The 20760-nt window shown below is 40.1% G+C and overlaps 1 protein-coding gene across 1 annotated transcript in view; it reads left to right on the forward strand.

The window, feature by feature from the left end:
* The window catches only part of LOC142311554 (bifunctional heparan sulfate N-deacetylase/N-sulfotransferase 3-like), a 760158-nt gene that overhangs the window by 691978 nt on the left and 47420 nt on the right, over positions 1–20760 (forward strand). The window contains exons 11-12 of the mRNA XM_075350078.1: positions 7928–8098; positions 14821–14930. Coding sequence (XP_075206193.1) covers positions 7928–8098; positions 14821–14930 — 281 coding nt within the window. The remainder of the gene's footprint in view (positions 1–7927; positions 8099–14820; positions 14931–20760) is intronic.

Here is a 20760-nt window from a genome sequence, read left to right on the forward strand (position 1 = left end):
TTTGGAGGTCTCGTGGGAGACAATACAGTATGGAGTGATGTGAATGCTATTATACTGTTAGTAGGCTCAATATACTGCATGGAGTGCTGTGTGGGGGTCACAGTTGGAGATTATACTGTGTTGGGATCACAAAACTTTGCTGGGGTAGTTGAGGGGGTACAGAAGGGATATCATATTGTGCATATGGAACGTACAGTGAAGGAATTCACTGTGGGCATCTCATACAGTGTTTGTGGGGCACATTTGCTGGCATCACACTTCATGGATGTAATGAATTGAAAATCTAGAGGCTTCAATAGGATAATTATGTGACCTAGATGAATATTTTATTATTTTTTGGGGGGGTCTATTAGAACTTCTGCTATGGGGCCTCATGATTTCTATGTGCACCCTTGCATGAACTGGTTAGAAATTTTCAATTTTTCGGGGGATGTCTGCAAGGGATGTCACAGTTTTACCATTTAATAGAAAATTTACTTTAAATTCATGATGCTTCTACATCTTAAGGTTGGAGATTGGTAGCTAAGAATTGGTAAAAACAGATTAGAAATAATATGATGGAAAGAAAAACGGATTGCGTCACACATAACTCTTCATTTTCTATAAAGAAGTCATTACTATTTGGGAGATAGTAACACATTCGCTACCTGAATAATTCAAGTTTGAGTGTGTTGTCTTGTGATATCATTTTATGAAGTGCTTAGAATGTTCAGGCTCCAGAACAGTGGGGAAATATGTAATCAACTCAAGTGCTACAGGCAGCAAAGAAGGGAAATTTCTGATTGCAAAAGTAATTTCTAGGAAAAGTACAAGATGTATCAATGTGGATTCACAGTGGAACACAGATCACAACTTGTTATTCATTGAAGAAACAGCTAAGACTGAGAATCATTTTTATGGTATCTACGTTTGTGTCTTACTATCCTATCACGGAATTCAGAAAAAATGTACAATAAATGGTTAGTATTTTAATGCACTTATATTTTAGTATACTTTTCCTCGTGTTACACTGTTGATTAAATTGCTAAAATGCAATTGTTAAAACAAAATGGCCAGCATTTATAATTTCTTAGTTTTTTTGAACCAATGAAATTAGAAAGCTTAATTGGCAAGAATCACACCTAATAAAGGATTTATATCTTGGAACAAATCGGGTGCATTTGAAGCTATATGAATATTTGAAATATGTTTTACACCTTTTATGAGCAACCGTTAATTTGAGGCTTTAATAAATTAGTTTAAAAGTACATTTACAGCTTGACCATGCCAATTTTTCTAGATACTACATTTTTTTTCGTTTTAGGTGAATATTTTTACCTAATGCACTTTCTGAATAGGAAATCTGTTCAAGATTGATCCATAATTGCATATGAAATTTCAAAGGGCTTTGTCATCTGTTACAATCAGATTTTTATATTACTCAATATGTTAACCCCTTCATGACCAATGACGAGCCCCTTTGATGTGGGCTCACGCGCTGAGCCACATCTTTCTCCAAAAATGTTGGCTGATCTGATCAGCCAACATTTGCAGCTAACAGGTGCAGACTGATCGAAGATCCACCCGTGCCTTTTAACCCATAAGATTGTGCTGTCAAACTCCGGAAGCGCGATCTTACACATGCCAGCAGAGGTATCGCCATTCCCCATCACCATCATGATTTCAGGGCACTAATGGGTTGTCATGACAGCGAAGGGTAAGATAATGACCCCTGTCACTGTCCTCATGTCTCACTTCCTGTGAACACCGGATGAGAGCCGAAATTCACAGGAGATGATTATTTGTGTTGCGTATCATCACGGCTCTGTACAGCACAAATGATCAGACAGTGCAGGCTTCAAGTCCCCTAAGCGGACCAGTAAAATCAATAAAAAGTGAAAAAAAAAGTTTTAAAAAAATATGAAAAAAATAAAAAAAACAAAAGTTCAACTCACCCTTTCTTTTGCTCCATTACAAATAAAAGAAAAGCTAAAACATATTTGGAATCACTGAGTTCAGAAATGCCCAATCTATCAAAATCTAATACAAATTAATCAAATTGGTAAACTGCGTAACAGAAAAAAGTCAAAACATTAAAATTAAGGTTTTTTTGTTCGCCGCAACATTGCAATAAAATGAAGTAAGCGATGATCAAAACATGGCATCTACAGCAAAATGGTATAATTACAAACGTCAGCTCAAGACTCAAAAAATAAGCCATCCCAGAGCCCCAGATCCCGAAAAATGAGAACGCTTGGTCCCAGAAAATAGCAACAAAAGCACAGTTCTCTTTTTTTGCTACATTTCTGAATTTTTTTTTACCACCTAGATAAAAGTAAAACAATACAAGTTTGGTATCTGCAAACTCATACTGGCCTCAGAAATCATAATGCCAAGTCACTTTTAACATATAGTGATCATGGTAAATAAAAACTTAAAAAACAATTGTGGAGTTGCATTTTTTTTTTACAAATAATACTGCAAAAGTACAAATTGCCCTGCAAAATACAAGCCCTCATGTGGTTATATTGAAGGAAAAATAAACAAGTGTTGGCTCTTCCTAGAAGGGGAGGAAAATGCAAAAGCGAAAAATTGCCCGAGGGTGATTTAAAGTAACTATTTTTGGCAGTTGGACAGGTAAAGCTTCTGCAACACTTGACAATCCACATCTATTACAGCTCTTTTAACAGTTCATTAGTTATGGCTAAGTATTATGATGGCATCAAGAGACTACTCTTTCAAAGGTTTCTGACATTTTCTCGATTGCTATTCCTTTTTGCTCCAAAATGTAAGGCCATCTAAATGGAATGACTGGCCCAATCCTGTAATTTCTAGTTAGAGCATAGTAAGGATAGGGGGTAGCTTCCCCATGTATTCACAGCAGTACTGGAGGATGGGGAGAGCTGACACCTTTTCCAGGTACAACTCATTTAATAGCAGACCAGTTGAAAAGTATATAATTACAGGAAGAGCTACTCAAAAACCACAGGATTAAATTTAGTAATGTTCAAGTACTGTGACATTAGCAGCCTTCAAGCTTATTGTGCCACTCCATGTGTTTGCAATTGATAAGCTTCTGTTAATCCTTGTGAAGAAGTACGCAGTAGTTACAGACTACTATTATATATTGCACAAAGACAGTAGAAAAAGTTCTCATTGAGCTTTTTAAAAGGTATATTTTTTATTCCTAGCTTAATAAAAATATTCAAAAACATGAGTAAAAAAAGCAAATGTTCAAAATATCAAAACCAGATAACAAACTATGGTACAAGAGCAGTGCAAAACTACAGTATTACATCCCCAGTGCAAAATTTGGATCTAGGCTCCAACCTTCATATTGGTCAGATATATAGGCCCTTGTAGTGTTCTAAATCCTACAAAGACTTACATGTTACCCCACAGTATAATATAATAATATCCCCACTTCTGTAATAGTGTCACCCATCCTGGGTCCAATCCTGGAATAATGCCCACCATCTGGGGTCCCTTCCAATAATAATGTCCCCTATCCTCGGCTCCTTCCAGTTATAATGTCCAACATCCTAGGCCCCTTCCAGTAATTGTGTCTTCATTCTGGGCCACTTCCAATAATGATGTCCTCTATCCAATAATAATGTCCAATATCCTGGGATTCTTCCTTGTATAATGTCCCTATCCTGACCCCCTTGCTGCTATAATGTCCCCCATCTTGACCACTTCCTGTAATAATATCCCCATCCTGACCTCTTCCTTGTACAATGTCCACCATCTTGGCTCGCTTTCAGTAATGATCTCGCCCAATCTGGGCACTTCCATTAATATATGTCTCCCATCCTGGGCCAAAACAGTAATAATTTTCCTCATTCTGCTGCTGTTCTCTAACACATCGAAAGAAAAACTTTCCCCCACTTTCATGGTGTGCATTGTCCTTTTCTTTACTCTGCACAGTGGTCAGTAGTTGACTTCAGCAGGTCTAGTATAGGCGTCGCATGAAGTTACTGCTATGCAACAACTGTGATCGACATCAGTTGCCAGCCTCTGATTGGTTGTGGCATGTATTGCAGTGCAGGGACCCAGCAGGACTCTGAGCCACAATACATTTCAGCTAAATGTGTGTCCTTGGATGTACATCTAACTGAAATGGTTCCTGGTATCCAAGTGCCCCCCTCCGGCCCACGCCTTAATGTGGTCACACCAGCTGCGAGCGATACACCCCTGTACAGGAGGCTACACAAAATGTTCACATAGCAAATCCTATTTGAGAAAGGTATGTATAATATAGGGCACAGAAGTCAATATAATACAATGTACACATATCCAAGTCATAGGTCAATTTCCATATTGTGTAGAATATTCTTATTCATCTTGTGCTTGACCAACTCTCCCCTACCACTGCCAACAGTGTATGTTTCTCATTTTTAAGCTTCCTCAGGGGGTACATAAAGATGACCCTATGCATTTTTTAAATAGAGTAGTGGTACAATTATATGGTTCAAATTCAGGAAGTAGGTCTCCTCCAGCCTTACTTTGACCAGTCAAGCTATGCTGATCATGCCCTGCGCTGTAACGCCTCACACTGCATTGTAAACATGAACAGAATGCATAGAGCCTCGAAAAATACTTGAGGAGAAGAGACCACATGTGCAATGGCCATCTTATCGCCCTTCATAATCTATATGATGGTGTGGTGAAGACCCGGTGTAACAAGTGATAGATTTAATTAAATATGATAAACAAAATGCTCCAATAAATGTCTAAAACAATAGCTATGCACTGATATATCAATGAAAAATATGATTAATAAGTTTAAAAAGTAAATATTACAATGTAACTAATTAAAATCTAAACTTAAATATTGTATGCAGTCTATGGATCAATTAATTTCATCAATACAAAACAATGCAACAAAATAGTACAATACATAATGAATTATGCATAATGTGATCAAGCGCAATAATAAGGAGAAAAAAGGGAGAAGGATAAGAAAAATAAAAAGATGATGGAGGTATGGATATGTTACCTAAACTTATCAGGTTTTGTGTTTTTCATGTTTCCTTCATTTATGCAATTATGATGTTTGAGAGGCACAAGTACAGTACATAGTAGTGCCTAACTCTAGTGCTAATACCACTAGAGTTATATTAGTAGAATTTTTTACTGTAGCCTGCAATGATTCTTGAAGAGCATCTCATTGACAATGTCTTACAAGTAAAATTAGCACATGTACACTTGTACTGTATATGTTATTTAAAAGAGGCTTTTTCATTAAAAGGCTCTCTGGGCAACTTAATAATGAAGAGCGGGCATGCTCGGCACTGCTCGTTACTCGATCAAGCATCGCGGAGCTCGGCACTGTATTGAGGGATCTCAGATGTGTCATCCATGAAACAGTGATCACAGCCCACAATGCTGCATGATGTGTTCCAATCACAGTATTTGAATGGCTCTCACTGGGGGATAAAACAACATTCTGAGGCATAGTGTGACCAACAACAACAAAAAAAACTATGTGGGCAGAGGGTAGAATGCCCAGTTATTGACTTCCATTATACTCATTACTTGAGTTGAGCACTTTCAGAGCATCTGATCTGCTTGACTCAAGGACCTGAATATTTTATTGCTGGCCCATCTCTTCTACTTAACAATGTAAATAAGATAGTCAAACAGATATTAATATCCCTCTGTCACCCTGATCACACAAAATCTAAAGTTTACTTTGCTAATGTAATGATGTGTGGAACCCACATGTGACTGGTTTAACTGATCACTAACCAGAGTGGTCACAAATCACATATACCAATATGACCACCATGACCACTGCTTGGATAGAAAAGTCATCTGATAGAAGAGGGCCCTATGCAAGAACAATATATGGGCTTCTTCCAGTCCAATATTGTGACTGTAGCAGAAGCTGATTTTTGATTTGGAGGTGGTAGTGGGCCATTTACCTCCTTGACCTCTGTCTAGCTGCGTAGGTTGCACCAATATCCACCCCTGGTTATTGGCAATATTCATACATCATCACTTCAGCAAAGTAGAGACCACTAGGGAACTACCTAGAAGCGGAGCAAGGGAGATTTGAAGATTGAATATGTTTTATTTTTCATGTCATGATATGTTCTCACATTGTCAGCTGATAGATTTTTGTATTAAAAAAGCCCCTCATAAGGATTTTTAAAGGGGTTGTCCACTACTTTGATAACCCCTACTCATTTATCTTGTATGCTCCCATAAAAATAAATAAGCCTATACTCGCCTCCGTTGTGGCTGCGGTTGCAGCGGTGTCTAAAGCTGCTTTCCCAGGGCCCACAAGACATGGTTATGACACGTAGGCACTGTGACCAATCAACACCCAACATTTGTCTCTCCACCTTCGGACATTTGAGTAGGATGTGTGCGTTGCACTGACTTCCTGCTCAAGGTCTGAGTGCGGGGTGAAGGAAGTCGGTGCTGATTGGTCTTGGGGCTCACATGTTATAATAATGTCAGAGGAGCCCTGGATACACGGCTTTAGACATCTCTGGAACCGCGCTGGCACCAGAGGTAATTATAGGCTTGTTTTTCTATTGGGGCGAACAAGGAGATTGAGAAGGGGATGTCCAAATAGTGACCAAAAACTCTAAAGTGGCAATCTGAGTTTTCTACAAAGGGATGTTTTCTATCATCCTTTTTCCTATTATTTTGATTTATGCGTATTCTCTAGAAAACAATAAAGTCTGCCTGAATTATAGTACTGTAATCATGGTATAAATAAATAGAAATTGTGTGCGACAGGCTCAGTGTAAATTGATTGCAATGTTCCACAAAATATATCTTTAAGTATATATTTGCTATGACATCAATGTCAAAGGAATAGGACTTTAATGAGAAGGTTATTTTTCTACTTATTACTGACTAAAGCTAGACTGATTAAATGTAAGATATGACAGGGATGTTTCTTCCATCTCTTTCTAAATTATGGACCTCTTACGCGCAGTAGCTCATGGAGGAAACATGACACTCAGCATCGAAACCACAAGAGGTATCTGAATAAAACAATAGGGCTGTTTTCTGAAGAAGACCTTTTAATGTGCAATTTTCAAGAATGAATTGCTTAACATGGCTTAGCAAGTGGATCTAAATCACTGTGCAGTCTTACAATGCTTGGCTTAGCACAAAATTGAAAATGTATATTACTTTTTCACAACACAGTACATAATGAGGTTTTATATATCTCTAGCATTCCATAGACAGATTTACACCTTCTCATTAAACCCAACTTGAGAGCTTGACCTGCATTTCTGACATTAATGCTCATAAATCTTGCAATGTAATGCAAAGCATTCCTGCTGGTAAACAAGACATCGGGATTCAGGGCAGGGGCTTCATATTAAATCTAACGGCGCTTCTATTTCGGTGTTATTATAATAGTAACAAGCACCGCGGATATTGCCGAGCTTTCAATGCTCACCTGTCATATATGTAATGACCCATGTCAATAGCTCTTAGTGATAAAGAGGTGCAGGGTCATGTCTTATATAATGATCATTCAGAGATAATTATTGATACAATAAAAACTTCATTTTTGGGGGGCAGCTGCCATGTGGTCGAGGTTGAATCGAGGATTATGGTTACATATGGCTTGGAATGGAGCGGCACAGTGATCGAGCACCACTATGTAATTCCATTCAAGCCCAATTCCAATGAAGAGGAAACAAAACTCAAAATATTCCAGCAATGAGGGAAAACTGTCCGGCAGGAGAGAAATTTATGGCTCATAGGAATATCTAGATCAGGGGATGATCAACTGTTTCTGGATAGAAGGTCATATCATCAGATTGTAGGCTCTATTAAAATACACGTTTTTATTTAAGACTTTTATTGCATTAATTTTATCATATTTTTTAGAAACGTATTTTGCTTGGACGTCCTGTATAACGGTACATGTCGCACCCACATTAAAATAACATGTGACTACCTGTGTTTTCAGCATCAGCGTGCTCACCAGGATCCAGTAGCTCTAAAATTCAGCTTTTATGAGGTTATTACAGCTGGCAGCCAGGCTTCTCCATATCTACAATCACTCCAAAAGAAGTGCCTGATGCCTGGGTGGTATTCTACACACATAGAGCGGTGGCTGCAGCACTTCCCTCCTGCTCAGGTAATAATAACCTTATATTTATTTTTTTTTATCTAGATAATCTCCATTACTGTTGTCAGTGGTTGTGAGTTTTCAAGATGCGTGTTGATAACAAACATCTTATTGGCTTGTTGTTAAGGTTTGTATTAGGTATTTTTTCTCCAAAAACAGAAAGGATAGACCTCTGTAAAACCTTTCCTTTGGGATGCTTTTCAGCTTCCTCTACATTTGATAACATTTTTCATGAAAAAATAGAGACCGAAAACACATCCCTATGACAGAAGACCGGAATCGTGGAAAACGATTATGAGGATGGTTTGGGACAAGGCTCAGCAGGTTTCACTGCCTGTACAGACACCAGAACCAAGGGCTATGCAGGGAATATAGAAATTTTATAAAAATTAAAAAATATCCCAACAATTATTCCATTAATCTCTTACTTTTCCTAGATATTTTTTGTCCAATATGACAAATTTAAACTGAGAAATATATAAATAAACATCTTTGTGTCAGGAACTCAGCCATGACCCCCTTCTTCACCTTACTGCACAGATGAGAAAGACCAATACAAGTCTATAGCGGGCTTTACACACAGCGACATCCCTAGCGATGTCGCCGGTGAAAGAACCCGCCCCTGTCGGTTGTGTGTCACTTGCAAATCGCTGCCCGTGGCTCACAACATCGTTAGTCCCAGTCACACGTACTTACCTGCCTAGCGACGTCGCTGTGGCCGGCGAACCACCTCCTTTCTAAGGGGATGGATCGTTCGGCGTCACAGCGGCGTCACTAAGCGGCCGCCCAATAGAAGCGGAAGGGCGCAGATGCGCGGGCTGAACATCCCACCCACCTCCTTCATTCCTCATTGCGGGCGGCCGCTGGTACGGTGATACTCCTCATTCCTGCGGTGTCACACATAGCGATGTGTGCTGCCGCAGGAACGACAAACAACCTGCATCCTGCAACAGCAACGATAATTGGGATTAGAACGACGTGTCAACGATCAACGATTAGGTTAGTAATTTTGATCGTTAATGGTCGTTCGTGCGTTTCACACGCAACAACGTCGCTAACGAGGACGGATAGTTAGCAATGTCGTTGCATGTAAAGTGGCTTTAAGAGTGTTTAAACATGTACATAAAAAAATGGTTCCGGTGTCATCAATGTTTTGGATCAGTGTTACATCAGTGCACAGTCCATGTGTCTGTATCTACCATCAGTGTAACATCAGTGTTTGGCCCGTGTGTCTGTTTTTACCATTAGTGTAATATCAGTGTATGGTCTGTGTGTTTGTTGTTACCATCAGTGTAATATCAGTATATGGCCCTTGTGTCTGTTTTTACCATCAATGTGTCATCAGTGTATGGTCTGTGTGTCTGTTTTTACCATCAGTGTAATATCAGTGTATGGCCCGTGTGTCTGTTTTTACCATTAGTGTAATATCAGTGTATGGTCTGCGTGTTTGTTGTTACCATCAGTGTAATATCAGTATATGGCCCTTGTGTCTGTTGTTACCATCAGTGTGTCATAAGTGTATGGCCCGTGTGTCTGTTTTTACCATCAATGTAATATTAGTGTATGGCCCGTGTGTCTGTTTTTACCATCAGTGTAATATCAGTGTATGGTCCATGTGTCTGATTTTACCATCAGTGTAATATCAGTGTATGGTCCATGTGTCTGTTTTTACCATTAGTGTAATATCAGTGTATGGTCCATGTGTCTGTTTTTACCATTAGTGTAATATCAGTGTATGGTCCATGTGTCTGTTTTTACCATTAGTGTAATATCAGTGAATGGCCCGTGTGTCTGTATTTACCATCAGTGTAATATCAGTGTATGGTCCATGTGTCTGTATTTACCATCAGTGTAATATCAGTGTATGTATGAATCAATGGGAATTTCAGGCTCAACCACTTAATTTAGGTGCTTAAGGGGAAAGAAAACCATAAATAGTATGTAGCCCCAGCACTCAAAATGAAAGCAAGAGAATTTTTATGTGATGCAAGTGGATTTATTGACACATATGTGCAAAAGTGAACCTTAACCAGAGCAACACCACCGACGTTTCGGCGTAGAGCCTTTCTCAAGGTAGTTGCATCAATGGTTAAAGCAGGAAGGCACGGGTCACAAAGGACAACCGAAATGCATAAAAGGAGGTAAGGTTCTTTCACAATTGCAGAGTGTGCTCGTATGCAGAGGAATGACAGCGCCACTGTGGAGGATGGGTGAACGCCTGCAGTAACGGCCCATGGAGAACAGCAGAGGCTGGGTGCGCCGCTGCTGCCACACACCCAGCCTCTGCTCAGAGGGGCCTGATCGCTGGTAGGTGTCACACATAACGAGATCGCTGGCGAGATCGTTGCTACGTCACAGAAACTGTGACTCAGCAACGATCTCGTTAGCGATCTCGTTGTGTGTGACGGGGCCTTTTCCTGTGTATCAATCCCGCACGCCTTGATTTCTGAGAACTGTATTAGCCAGTGTAGACTGGGCACAGGAAGTTTGTGTGAGGCAAATGACTGTTATGATGTAGCCACAAGATGAAGCAGTTACCTAGACAATAAGACATCAACGCCAGGTTTCACCTATCTATACGGGAGTGGAAAAAGGCAAAATAGTTATTCAGTCCTCAAGACCAAAAGGGATCTGCACATTCTGCATGTCTAACCTGCCTTGTACATGCCAATAGAAGATCGTTGCAAAATGTTTGACCATGTCTGGATTATCTCACTGATTGCAAAAGAGTTTGCAACTTTTTTGCCTTTCTACAACAACATGGAGCCCTAGATTGTGCTTGTAAATGTATAAACAAAAAATTCTAAATAATAAGCTAGATGTCGGATTGTGTGATTTCGTCTCTGAATCATTCTACCTACAGCTTTCATTACTTATGACAATGTCAAAAATAAACAAGTGAACTGTTAATTATTAGCATCATTTTATATGCTACATTTCTTGCAATTGTGTCATTTTACAGAAATATACTGAAATTCTTTTTTTGAGCATATTCTATTTTTATGGCATGAATTATTATTGTACATTTGCATTGCATTAAAAAAAATCTGCCAAGTGTCATCTTAATTAATGGGTTATAATGACAAGACAAAGAATGAGTTATTGTGGAGCATGCTATGCTACAGTTTCTCAAAAAATTGTCATTCCAGCCTATGACAATATATGTTTTTGCTCTGAATATCTGTAAATATGAAATGCTCAAATAAGCATGGTGTTTTCCATTGCTGAGAAACTTATAGATATTTCAACATAATAAGGCAAAAAAAAGCATAAAAATATCTAGTACTTGTCAGATGAATGTCAGAAACAACACTGGGAGGCAATACATCATCTTCATTGTTAGACACTTCTGGGGACAGATGGTAAAGTCAACAAGACAGTTCTATCCGATGCTGGCATATCTGTTTAATCACTTAGGTGATACTTTCATGTGAGTCACACCATGCTGCTGTCACCTCCAAAAATGGAAAGAATACTCGAGAAAAAATTGCTAAACATTGTTTGTTTATTTCCATAAACTGCAGGCTGTTTGGTATGCACCTAACCTAGTTTTGTTTGCTCTGTTCATATATACCAGCTAGCTCCATACATTTCATAATTTAGAGAGAATTGAAAATGTTCAGTTGACAGATAAATTGCACTTCTCTGTCATACCTTTCTACATTCAGAGATTGCTATTTCAGAAGAATAAGGGTCTTGAGAAACTAGAAATCTTCAGTGTCTAGCCATCCATGTAAAGCTTCTAACATGATCGCCTGAGTTATAAGTGACTAATCGGAAAAATAAAAACTGTATGATTGTTTAAAGACTTATTATGTTAATGTCACTAGTTGTTAAAATTAGTTCTTAATCAGGTTAAGTTGGATGCAATGTAAGGACTAGAGATGAGCGAATCTGGTTTGGTGTTTGATATAAACTCAGACTTTACAAAGAAAACAAAGTTCGGGTTCAGAGTTCGGGCGCTTTATGAATGCAAATCAATGACGTGAGCATCGCTGTGCTCGGGTTCAGAAAAAAAAACATGTTTTTTAAGCAAAGTGCATACATAAAAGCTTTATTAAAGTGTCAAGTGCATTAAAAACAGAAGGATTTTTTTTTTTACAATTATACATCCAGCTGGAGCCTGACCGATTCTGACCTATTCCACCCCACAGGGGTAATGGCGATTTAGCCTTGGATTTTGCAACTTAGCTTGTGCTGGCTCTTTATTATATGGACTGTGGAATGTGAGAGCGTTTGTCATGTATTATTATTTGTAACTATTGGTAATTTATGGAGTGACATATGACAATGCTATTCACTTTCCACTGGATATATGTATACTCCATGTTGGAATGTCTATAGTAAAATCCGGTAACCAGTGTTTGATTCAGCCATTTTTTCCTATTCATGAATTTTAACATTTTGGCCAGTAATATGCCTGGAAAAATCACTATACTTTGTACCAATATAGTCGGTGATGAAAAGTGTATCTACATATGCGGTGTATAATCGACTGCTTACTGACGTTTTGTACTGATTTATGAATGGAATATTGAAATTGTGGTATCTAATTTTGGTTGGACATGATAACTATACGGAGTGATACAGCATTATACATAGATTGTGTCATTGGAGCAAACTATTTGTCTTAATGCACCGCCATATGGGTCACTTGCTTAAAAGGCCCCATTTTTCCTGTATTTGTGTATTTTACCACTGAATGAATATGAATGAATAATTGTAAAAAAAAATCCTTCTGTTTTTAATGCACTTGACACTTTAATAAAGTGTTTTGTATGCACTTTGCTTAAAAAACATTTGGTGAAATGACTCATTTTTTTCTGAACAAAAATGCCTTTGGTCGAGTCTAGCCGGTTTTGTAAAACATTAGTCTTGAGTTCTTTATTAATAGCTGTGCTCGGGTATACACGGTGCTCAGCTCAGGGCTAGCTGCTTGCAGTGTTTGAACGGCTCACACTGGGGGTAACAACAGTATGATTGGATGTAGTGTGCACCAAAAAAAAAAAAATGGAAAAAAACTCACCTTCCCCTGGAAGTGTTATGTTCATGGCTAGCTGCATGTGGGCAGAGACCCGAGCTGCGAATCAGTGACTTCAAATTAAGTTCAGCTCAAGTCCGAGTCCAAAACCGAACTTTAAAAAAGTTCAGCTGGATCAACAGAACCCAAACTTCCACGGGTCCACTCATCTCAGCTCAGCAGGGACGTTATTAGAAGCCCTGGGCCCCAATTACAATTCTTTATCAGTGCCCCAACTTTTCAATAATTTTATTTTCTTAACTGGCTGAGTGAATTTTATGGCACTAGGGTCTAGTGCAGTGGCCCCCAACCTTTCTGACCTTTAGAGCCTCAATCAGCAATGAGAGAAGGTAACAGGCTACATTCAGCTCTGAGAAAAGGTCACGGGCTACATTCAGCTCTGAGAGAGGTTCGTGAGTTACACTCAACTCTGAAAGAGGGTCGCGAGCTATATTCAGCTCTGAGGATTGTGAAGCTATATTCAGCTATGATGCAGGGTCGTGAGCTACATTCAGTTTTAAGAGAGGGTGGCAAGCTACATTCAGCTGAGATGGTCATGAATTATATTCAGCAGTGAGAGAGTAGCAAGCTACATTGAGCTCTCAGAGAGCGTCATGAGTTACATTCAGCTCATATAGGGGAGTGAGCTACATTTAGCTCTGAAAGAGGCTAATGCGTTATATTCAGCTTTGAGAGAGGATCCTGATTTAGTCACCTCTGAGAGAGGGTCGCAAGCTACATTTGGCTCTTATAGATAGTTGCAAACTACATTCAGCTCTGGGAGAGGGTCCTAACTGAGTTACATTCAGCTCTGAGAGAGGGTGCAAGCTGCTTTCAGCTCTGAGAGAGGATCATATGTTACATTCATCTCTGAGAGAGGGTCGCAAGCTACATTAAGCTCTGAAAGAAGGTAGTAACTTAGTCAACTCGGAGAGGTTCGCGTGTTACATTCAGCTCTTAGAGAGGGTCGAGAGCTACATGCAACTCTGACAAATAGCTGTGTGCTACATTCAAGTCTGAGAGAAGGTCGCGAAAAAACATTCAGCTATGAGAGAGGGTTGCAACCCACAAACTGCTTCCATCACCCTCACAGTAGTGACACCCAGAGATCCAATTACCAATAATGGCAGCCAAAGCTTTTCCACAGAAATCACACTAAGGCAGTGTTCCCAAAATACCCCCATTCAGTATTCTTGCATCAGGCACTCACACCACACTCTCACATCCAGCTTCAAGCACCTAATCTGACAGGTAATATCATCCTGTGTCCGTACTCACATTATTCACCATCTGGAGACCTGCTCTTCATAGCTGTTTACTACAGTAGGTGCTAATGCAGCATGCTTGGAGAGAGCTGCGAGCCACACATCATGGATAATTGTACCTAACCTAGATCATGTAAGTAAACCTACAAAAACATAAAGGCAGTACTCCAGTGCAGAAAGATCCAGTTATTCAAAATGTAACTATCCATAAAATACCAATTACCTTTTTCCAGGAAAACCAGAACTGATAATTAGCCTGGACAGTTGCTGTAATCTAAGGTAAATGAATATACATTAGTTTTCACTGTGTATTGCTAACTAGGAAATAACAAAATGTTTACCTTAGCTATCAGCTCTGTAGCATAGTATTACAGTACATGGTTTACTGTAGAGTATATGTAGGACGTACAGCCTACTATTAAGAACTATTTTTGTCTACTTTGTAGCTGCTCATTGTTGATGGTCAGCAGTTGAGAACAGAGCCAGTTAATGTGATGGATGAAGTACAGAAATTCCTGGGGGTTTCTCCACATTACAATTACTCAGAAGCACTCACGTAAGTAGAAAGAAAGAAGAATATTATTATGTCATATGCAGACTGACAAACTATTTACTTGTTGTTCATTACATAATCAGATGCATGTAGATATACGACAGTCATAAATGTTTGTCAGTTCAAACTATGGTTATTATAGAATTGCTTCCCTTTCCTTTATGTAGTAGAACAATTTGCCAAATTTCAAAGAAAGAAAATTTGATTTGTCGAATAAATTTGTTTGAATTTTAATTCTAGAAAGCTTGTAATTTCTTGAAAAATACATGTGGGGAATAGCGCGACAGTGAACCCCGCTGAAAAAAAGATTTTACACTCTGTAGAAGAGAGAGAATCCTGCTGACCAGAAGAGCTTTCACTCTATAGAAGAGAGAGAACCCTGATGACCAAAAGAGGTTACACTCTACTCTACTCAAGAGAAATAAAACTCTGCTGATCACAAGACTGGGTACTCTACAAGAGAGAGAGAAAGAGCAAGAGAACCTTTTTGACCATAAGAGATTACACTCTACAGGAGAGAGAGAGAGAGAGAGAGAGAGAGAGAGAGAGAGGAACCCGCTGACCATATGAGCTTACACTCTACAGGAAAGAGAGAGCAATCCGCTAACCATATGAGCTTACACTTTACAGGAGAGAGAGAGAGGAACCTGCTGACCATATGAGCTTACACTCTACAGGAGAGAGAGAGCAATCCTCTGACCATATGATCTTACACTCTACAGGAGAGAGAGTCTTACGGAGTTACACTGGAGATGGAAAGCAACTCTGCTATATAGCTCCGCCGAGAACCACTCATCTGTAATGGCCCAAGTACTGGTCACCACTGTACATGGTATGATTTGTAAAATGTCAAAGCTGCAGGGCGTTATGGTGAAGCTTGGGCAGGATCACAAAATGACATTAGCTCGCTCTCTGATGCTACAGCAGTGTGGCAAATAGTGCTGTGAAAATATTTTTTTACAAATTTCCAATTGAATCTAAACATTTTCAAATTCATGTGAAACTGCGAATTTCAGGACCTTCAAATGAAACTCCATCCTTCGCAAATCGATCTGCTCATTTCTAGTTGGCTCATTTATGTAGCAATTAAAACTTTTGCTAAATTTTGGAAACATTCAAGCCATAGCAGCAACTATAGTCGATGTATCATACACACTGGATAAACACAATTATTGCGCCAACCTTCATGGATACAATTATAATTGATCAGTCATGTGACTGCTGTGGATACTCACGGCACACTGTGGGGGTTGCAGCATCAGAATCGTCATTTGATTGTTTCTAAAGCATGAAGACTCTATAAGGATACATGTTGGTGTGGGGCAGTTGATAGGGCCACATTTCATTTTGTAAATCAATTTGAAAACTTGATGCATTTTTCTTTATAGCCAGGATTAAAGGTTTCTCCCTTTTTAAAACCAGTGAGACAAAATAGTTTTAAAAGCAACTTAGAATATAAAGAATTATAAAAAGAAGCTATACTGACCATCAATATAATTAGTGAATTATTCCAGTCCATAATATAATTCAAATGTTAATGTATAAAATGTATAGAGGTTGACACAAATTTTCGTTTTGACAAAGTTTGTTGCCTCAGTTATTATAGTGACAATTTGCATTAACTCTAGTTTATTTGGAAGAGTGATCATATGAATTTCAAATATAAATCTACCATTCAGCTAATACTCCAGAAGATCCAAAAAAGAGGTTCAATTTCTGTAAAGGGCCCAGAAAGTCCAGGACTATCTCCTAAAGAAGACTGCGCTATGGCATCATTTTAACACTAGGGAAGAGATTGCTCAGGTAGGACAAGAGATAGGTGTCAGTGAATGTTCACGCACTGTCAGGTGAAGGCTTGAATAGACTGGTCTTGTGTCAAAAGGGGTAGCAACAAAAACACTTCTCTCCAGTGAAAACATTAGACTGACATTCTATAGAAAGAACAAGGACTGGACTGCAGAACCCTGGGATAAAGTTATTTTGTCTGATGAAGACTTTAGATTGTTTGGGATATCTGGAAAAAATTATTGTCTGGAGAAGAGGTGGAGTGCTACTATGAGTGCTATGTTATGCTATCCTGAGACCATTCAATCTTGGATTGCTTTCCATCCAAAGGAGTGGTCTCACTCACAATTTTGCCTAAAAACACTGTAATAAATTAAGAATGGCATCTAAAAATCCTTAAAGAGTAACTTCTCCCAATGATTTAGGAGCAATTTGGTAATGAACAATTTTCCAGCTTGATGAAGCACCATGTCACAATGTAAAATATATCCAAGCGGCTTACCAACCATCCAGAAATTCTAAGACCGTCTCTAAAAATAAGTCACTTTTTTGCTCTGTCCATAAAAGAATATAAGATGTTTGTGACCCATAGAAGCTATATTGTGATATAGAATCAGCTAGCAACTAGCGGGATTAATAATGTGAAAAGGAGACAAGAAGTAGTTGTGGAGCTCCAGAGAATGCTGGGAAAAAGGGAGTGGTGTCCATGACAACCAGGTGAAAAACATCTGTGAGAGAATTTGAGGGAACAGACCAGTGGGTTAGATCAGTGTTTTTCTTGAGAAACAGTTGATATAAATAAGGAGGCTCAGGATAGACAAGATTCTGTATTATCTGAAGATAGTAATAGAGGGACAGCATAAACTATTTTCTTCTTACCACACCTCCATAGTATGAGGCGAGTACAGACTGCACAGTTCTAGACACACTTTGAAGAGGACTGATCTGTGAGGAGAAACGCTCTGTATAGAGTTGTTGATGAGTTATCGTATGAAGAGAAGTAATTTCATGTATTGGAAAGATGTTGAATAAAATCCCAATAATTACCTTCACTTTTGAATTGTGTGATAACTGTGCCTGAAGATCCGGCCCTCCCGTTACTGTACAGAAGAATAATGGTCACCCTGTGTAAGATTTCCCTGGGATTCCAGAAGAACTCATGTAAAGTATAAGCCTTCACATACTGAGGGTCGTACTTGCAACATGTTCATTATTAAAAAAGTGCAGAAACTTGTACAGATTATGTTGATTGTAATTGTCATGAAAATATAATAAGCAGATATGTTTTCATGGTCTCTGGATAGGGGTGATTTTCCCCCTCTCTCCAGAGCCTTACCAAATTAACAGCCAGGAAACGATTTCTTTGTCAGGAGATGTAACAGGTACCTTTCAACTATATTGCAACACCTCTTCCCAGCTCTTCAAAGACCCCCTGCGTAGCCAGAGACGCTCTGACTACAATCTGTATACACAGGGGTGGAGTACAAGTTTCCTGCAGGAATATAGCTTTGCTGATCAAAAGGCTAGGGCAGCCGTATTGTGTCCATTGGGGAAATATTAATATTGCGAGATACATATGTCCCCCAGATATGGCGGGCATACCGCTGATCTCGAAATTCCATAACACACCTCACATATTTAAGCTTAATCGTAGGATATACAGAACAGTCACAAATTAATATCTGCCCCCCAGAACATGCCAGATCCCCCTTGTGTGGTATCCACCTTCAGCTAAAATCCTAAAATAAAATTTGACGGTAATATCGTCTGCGTGGGATGCTCCTACATGGAAATATAAGGACCATGAGGATTCCAGAATTTTGGAAGGGGAGAAAACCCCTCCCTTACATGATATCAGCAGAGGTGGGGGCTGCGAGTCGGACAGAGGTTAATAAAAGCCAGTGTCTTAGTACACTCTGTGTCAATGCCAGAGGATATGCATTCTGTGTATAGGATTGTCCATTTTCAAGGGGCTGCCTCTCCCCCTATATCTGAGCCATAATCCGTGACCAGGTGTAGTAATCTTTCATTTTTGTTCCCTTTTATTTTTATGTAATGGCATACTGTAGTTGTATTGTTCCCTCTTGTAAATTCTTGTATATTTTTATAAACACTGCCTATTTTCGGATTAAATATATAAAATTTAATAGTTTCTTTCCTCATGCTCTATATCTATGAATCCAAAACCCGAAGGGCCTTATGCAATCTGTAACGGGTGTCCAAACTTCCTGTACAAAGTTTCGGTGGTGGCAGCAGAATTATTGTGGTGTAGAATTATTGGGGTGCTATCATTAAGGGTACCGAGGTATATATATATTCCATTAGCGGGAATCGGTGATATATACATTTACCCTTGCTGTGAGACCTCCCAATATTTGGTATTATTAGCTCAGCAGCCTCATTTACTTATTTTCCGGCAGTTCCGAAATTGACCTGACAATAAGGAGGCGCTAGAGAGTAGTCATGTTCTTGACAAATCCGTGAACAGCTGCGGGATATCTGAGTGACTTCCCCGGCTGTTCGTTACAAATTGGTGGCAAGCGGTGGGATATAGAACATTAGTGATCTGGTTTGAGCAATCATCCCTTTCACTAAAAACTTGCAAAAGTTTTGAGGATCGGACTCAGTGTTTAAATATACCTGGAACAATACTGAACGTGTAGCAGTTACCCCCTCCCCTCTCTTGTTTTTCTATCCTATCATTTATTTGGCAAGTGACCGCTAGAATGGCAGCTGCTTATAAGAAGCATGAGAAAGCTGTGCTGATCCAAATGTGTGAGAAGCGAGGCCTCGATGGATCCAACAAGACCAAAGAGATGCTAATCTGTGCCTTGGTGGAGGATGATCTCAAAGACCAGCGCAATGTGGCCCAAGAGCATGGGACCAGCGAAGCACCAGGAGACCTTGCCATGGACTTAGCTCCAGGATGGTCCGCAGAGCTGTCGGATTCTGAGGGGTCTGGCAGCAACCCCAGCTCCCAGAGTGGAAGGGACTCTTACTTGCCGATGATTCTGCAGCAACTGGGAGAATGTGACTCTCGAGCACGGCTACAGTTTGTGCTACAAGAATGCCAAACAGAGCGTGAGTTTGCTGAGCGTCAAGCCCAGAGAGACCATGAGTTGAAGGTCCTCCAAGCCCGGCAGCAGACACCTTCCTCACTGAACGGTGAGTCCAATAATGCCAGCAGCTTTAAGCCCTGACCGGAGTACTTTCCTGTGATGGAAAAGGTCAGGGATTTGGACACCTTTCTGAGGGTATTTGAAAAGACTTGCTTGCAGTACCAGTTGCCCTCAGCACAATATGCACAATACTTAACCCCAGGGCTGCGATACAAGGCCCTGGACGCGTTTCCCAGTCTCCCTCAAGAGCAGAGTGGAGACTGAGGCCATAATGCAGGCCCTAATACGGAAGTATCAGCTGACTCCAGAGATGTACTGCAAAAAGTTCCGGACCTTCCAGCGTGGACCACACGACAGCAACAGTGATGTTGTGGATGGGCTCCGGACCAACTTTAACCAATGGTCCCAAGGACTGTCCGCCACCACTGGTGAGCAGATAACAAACCTGATGGTAAATGACCAATTCCTACACCAATGTCCTGCGGACGTGCGACAGTTCGTGATGGACCGGGAACCAAAGCATGCGAATACAGCAGCACAGATTGCTGACACCTATGAGGCTAACCGTGCATCGGGGGTGCGGAAGCCTTCCACCGCCAGCTTGAAAGGGGGTAAGATGACTACTACCACCCCTGCCCCTGCCAGCTGAGCTCCTGGAGGTTCTGTCCCATCTGCTAGTGCCCGACCCACCTCTGACCCACGCAAGTGTTTTTCCTGCAACCAGCCTGAACACCTCAGCTCCGCTTGCTCAGAGAGGCAGAAGAGGAACCCCACATCCAAGGCCCAAGGGCCTTTTGCAGCTGTTTTTTTGGTGGGGGAGGTGAGTGGTAGGGCCTGTGACAACCTACACTCTGTCACCGTGGGCGGTACCCTCACTGTGGGGCTCAAGGACACTGGAGCCGACCGAACCCTGATCCTCCCCGAACTGG

This window comes from Anomaloglossus baeobatrachus, chromosome 1 (genome assembly GCF_048569485.1).
Source record: "Anomaloglossus baeobatrachus isolate aAnoBae1 chromosome 1, aAnoBae1.hap1, whole genome shotgun sequence".
Classification (NCBI taxonomy): Eukaryota; Metazoa; Chordata; class Amphibia; order Anura; family Aromobatidae; genus Anomaloglossus; species Anomaloglossus baeobatrachus.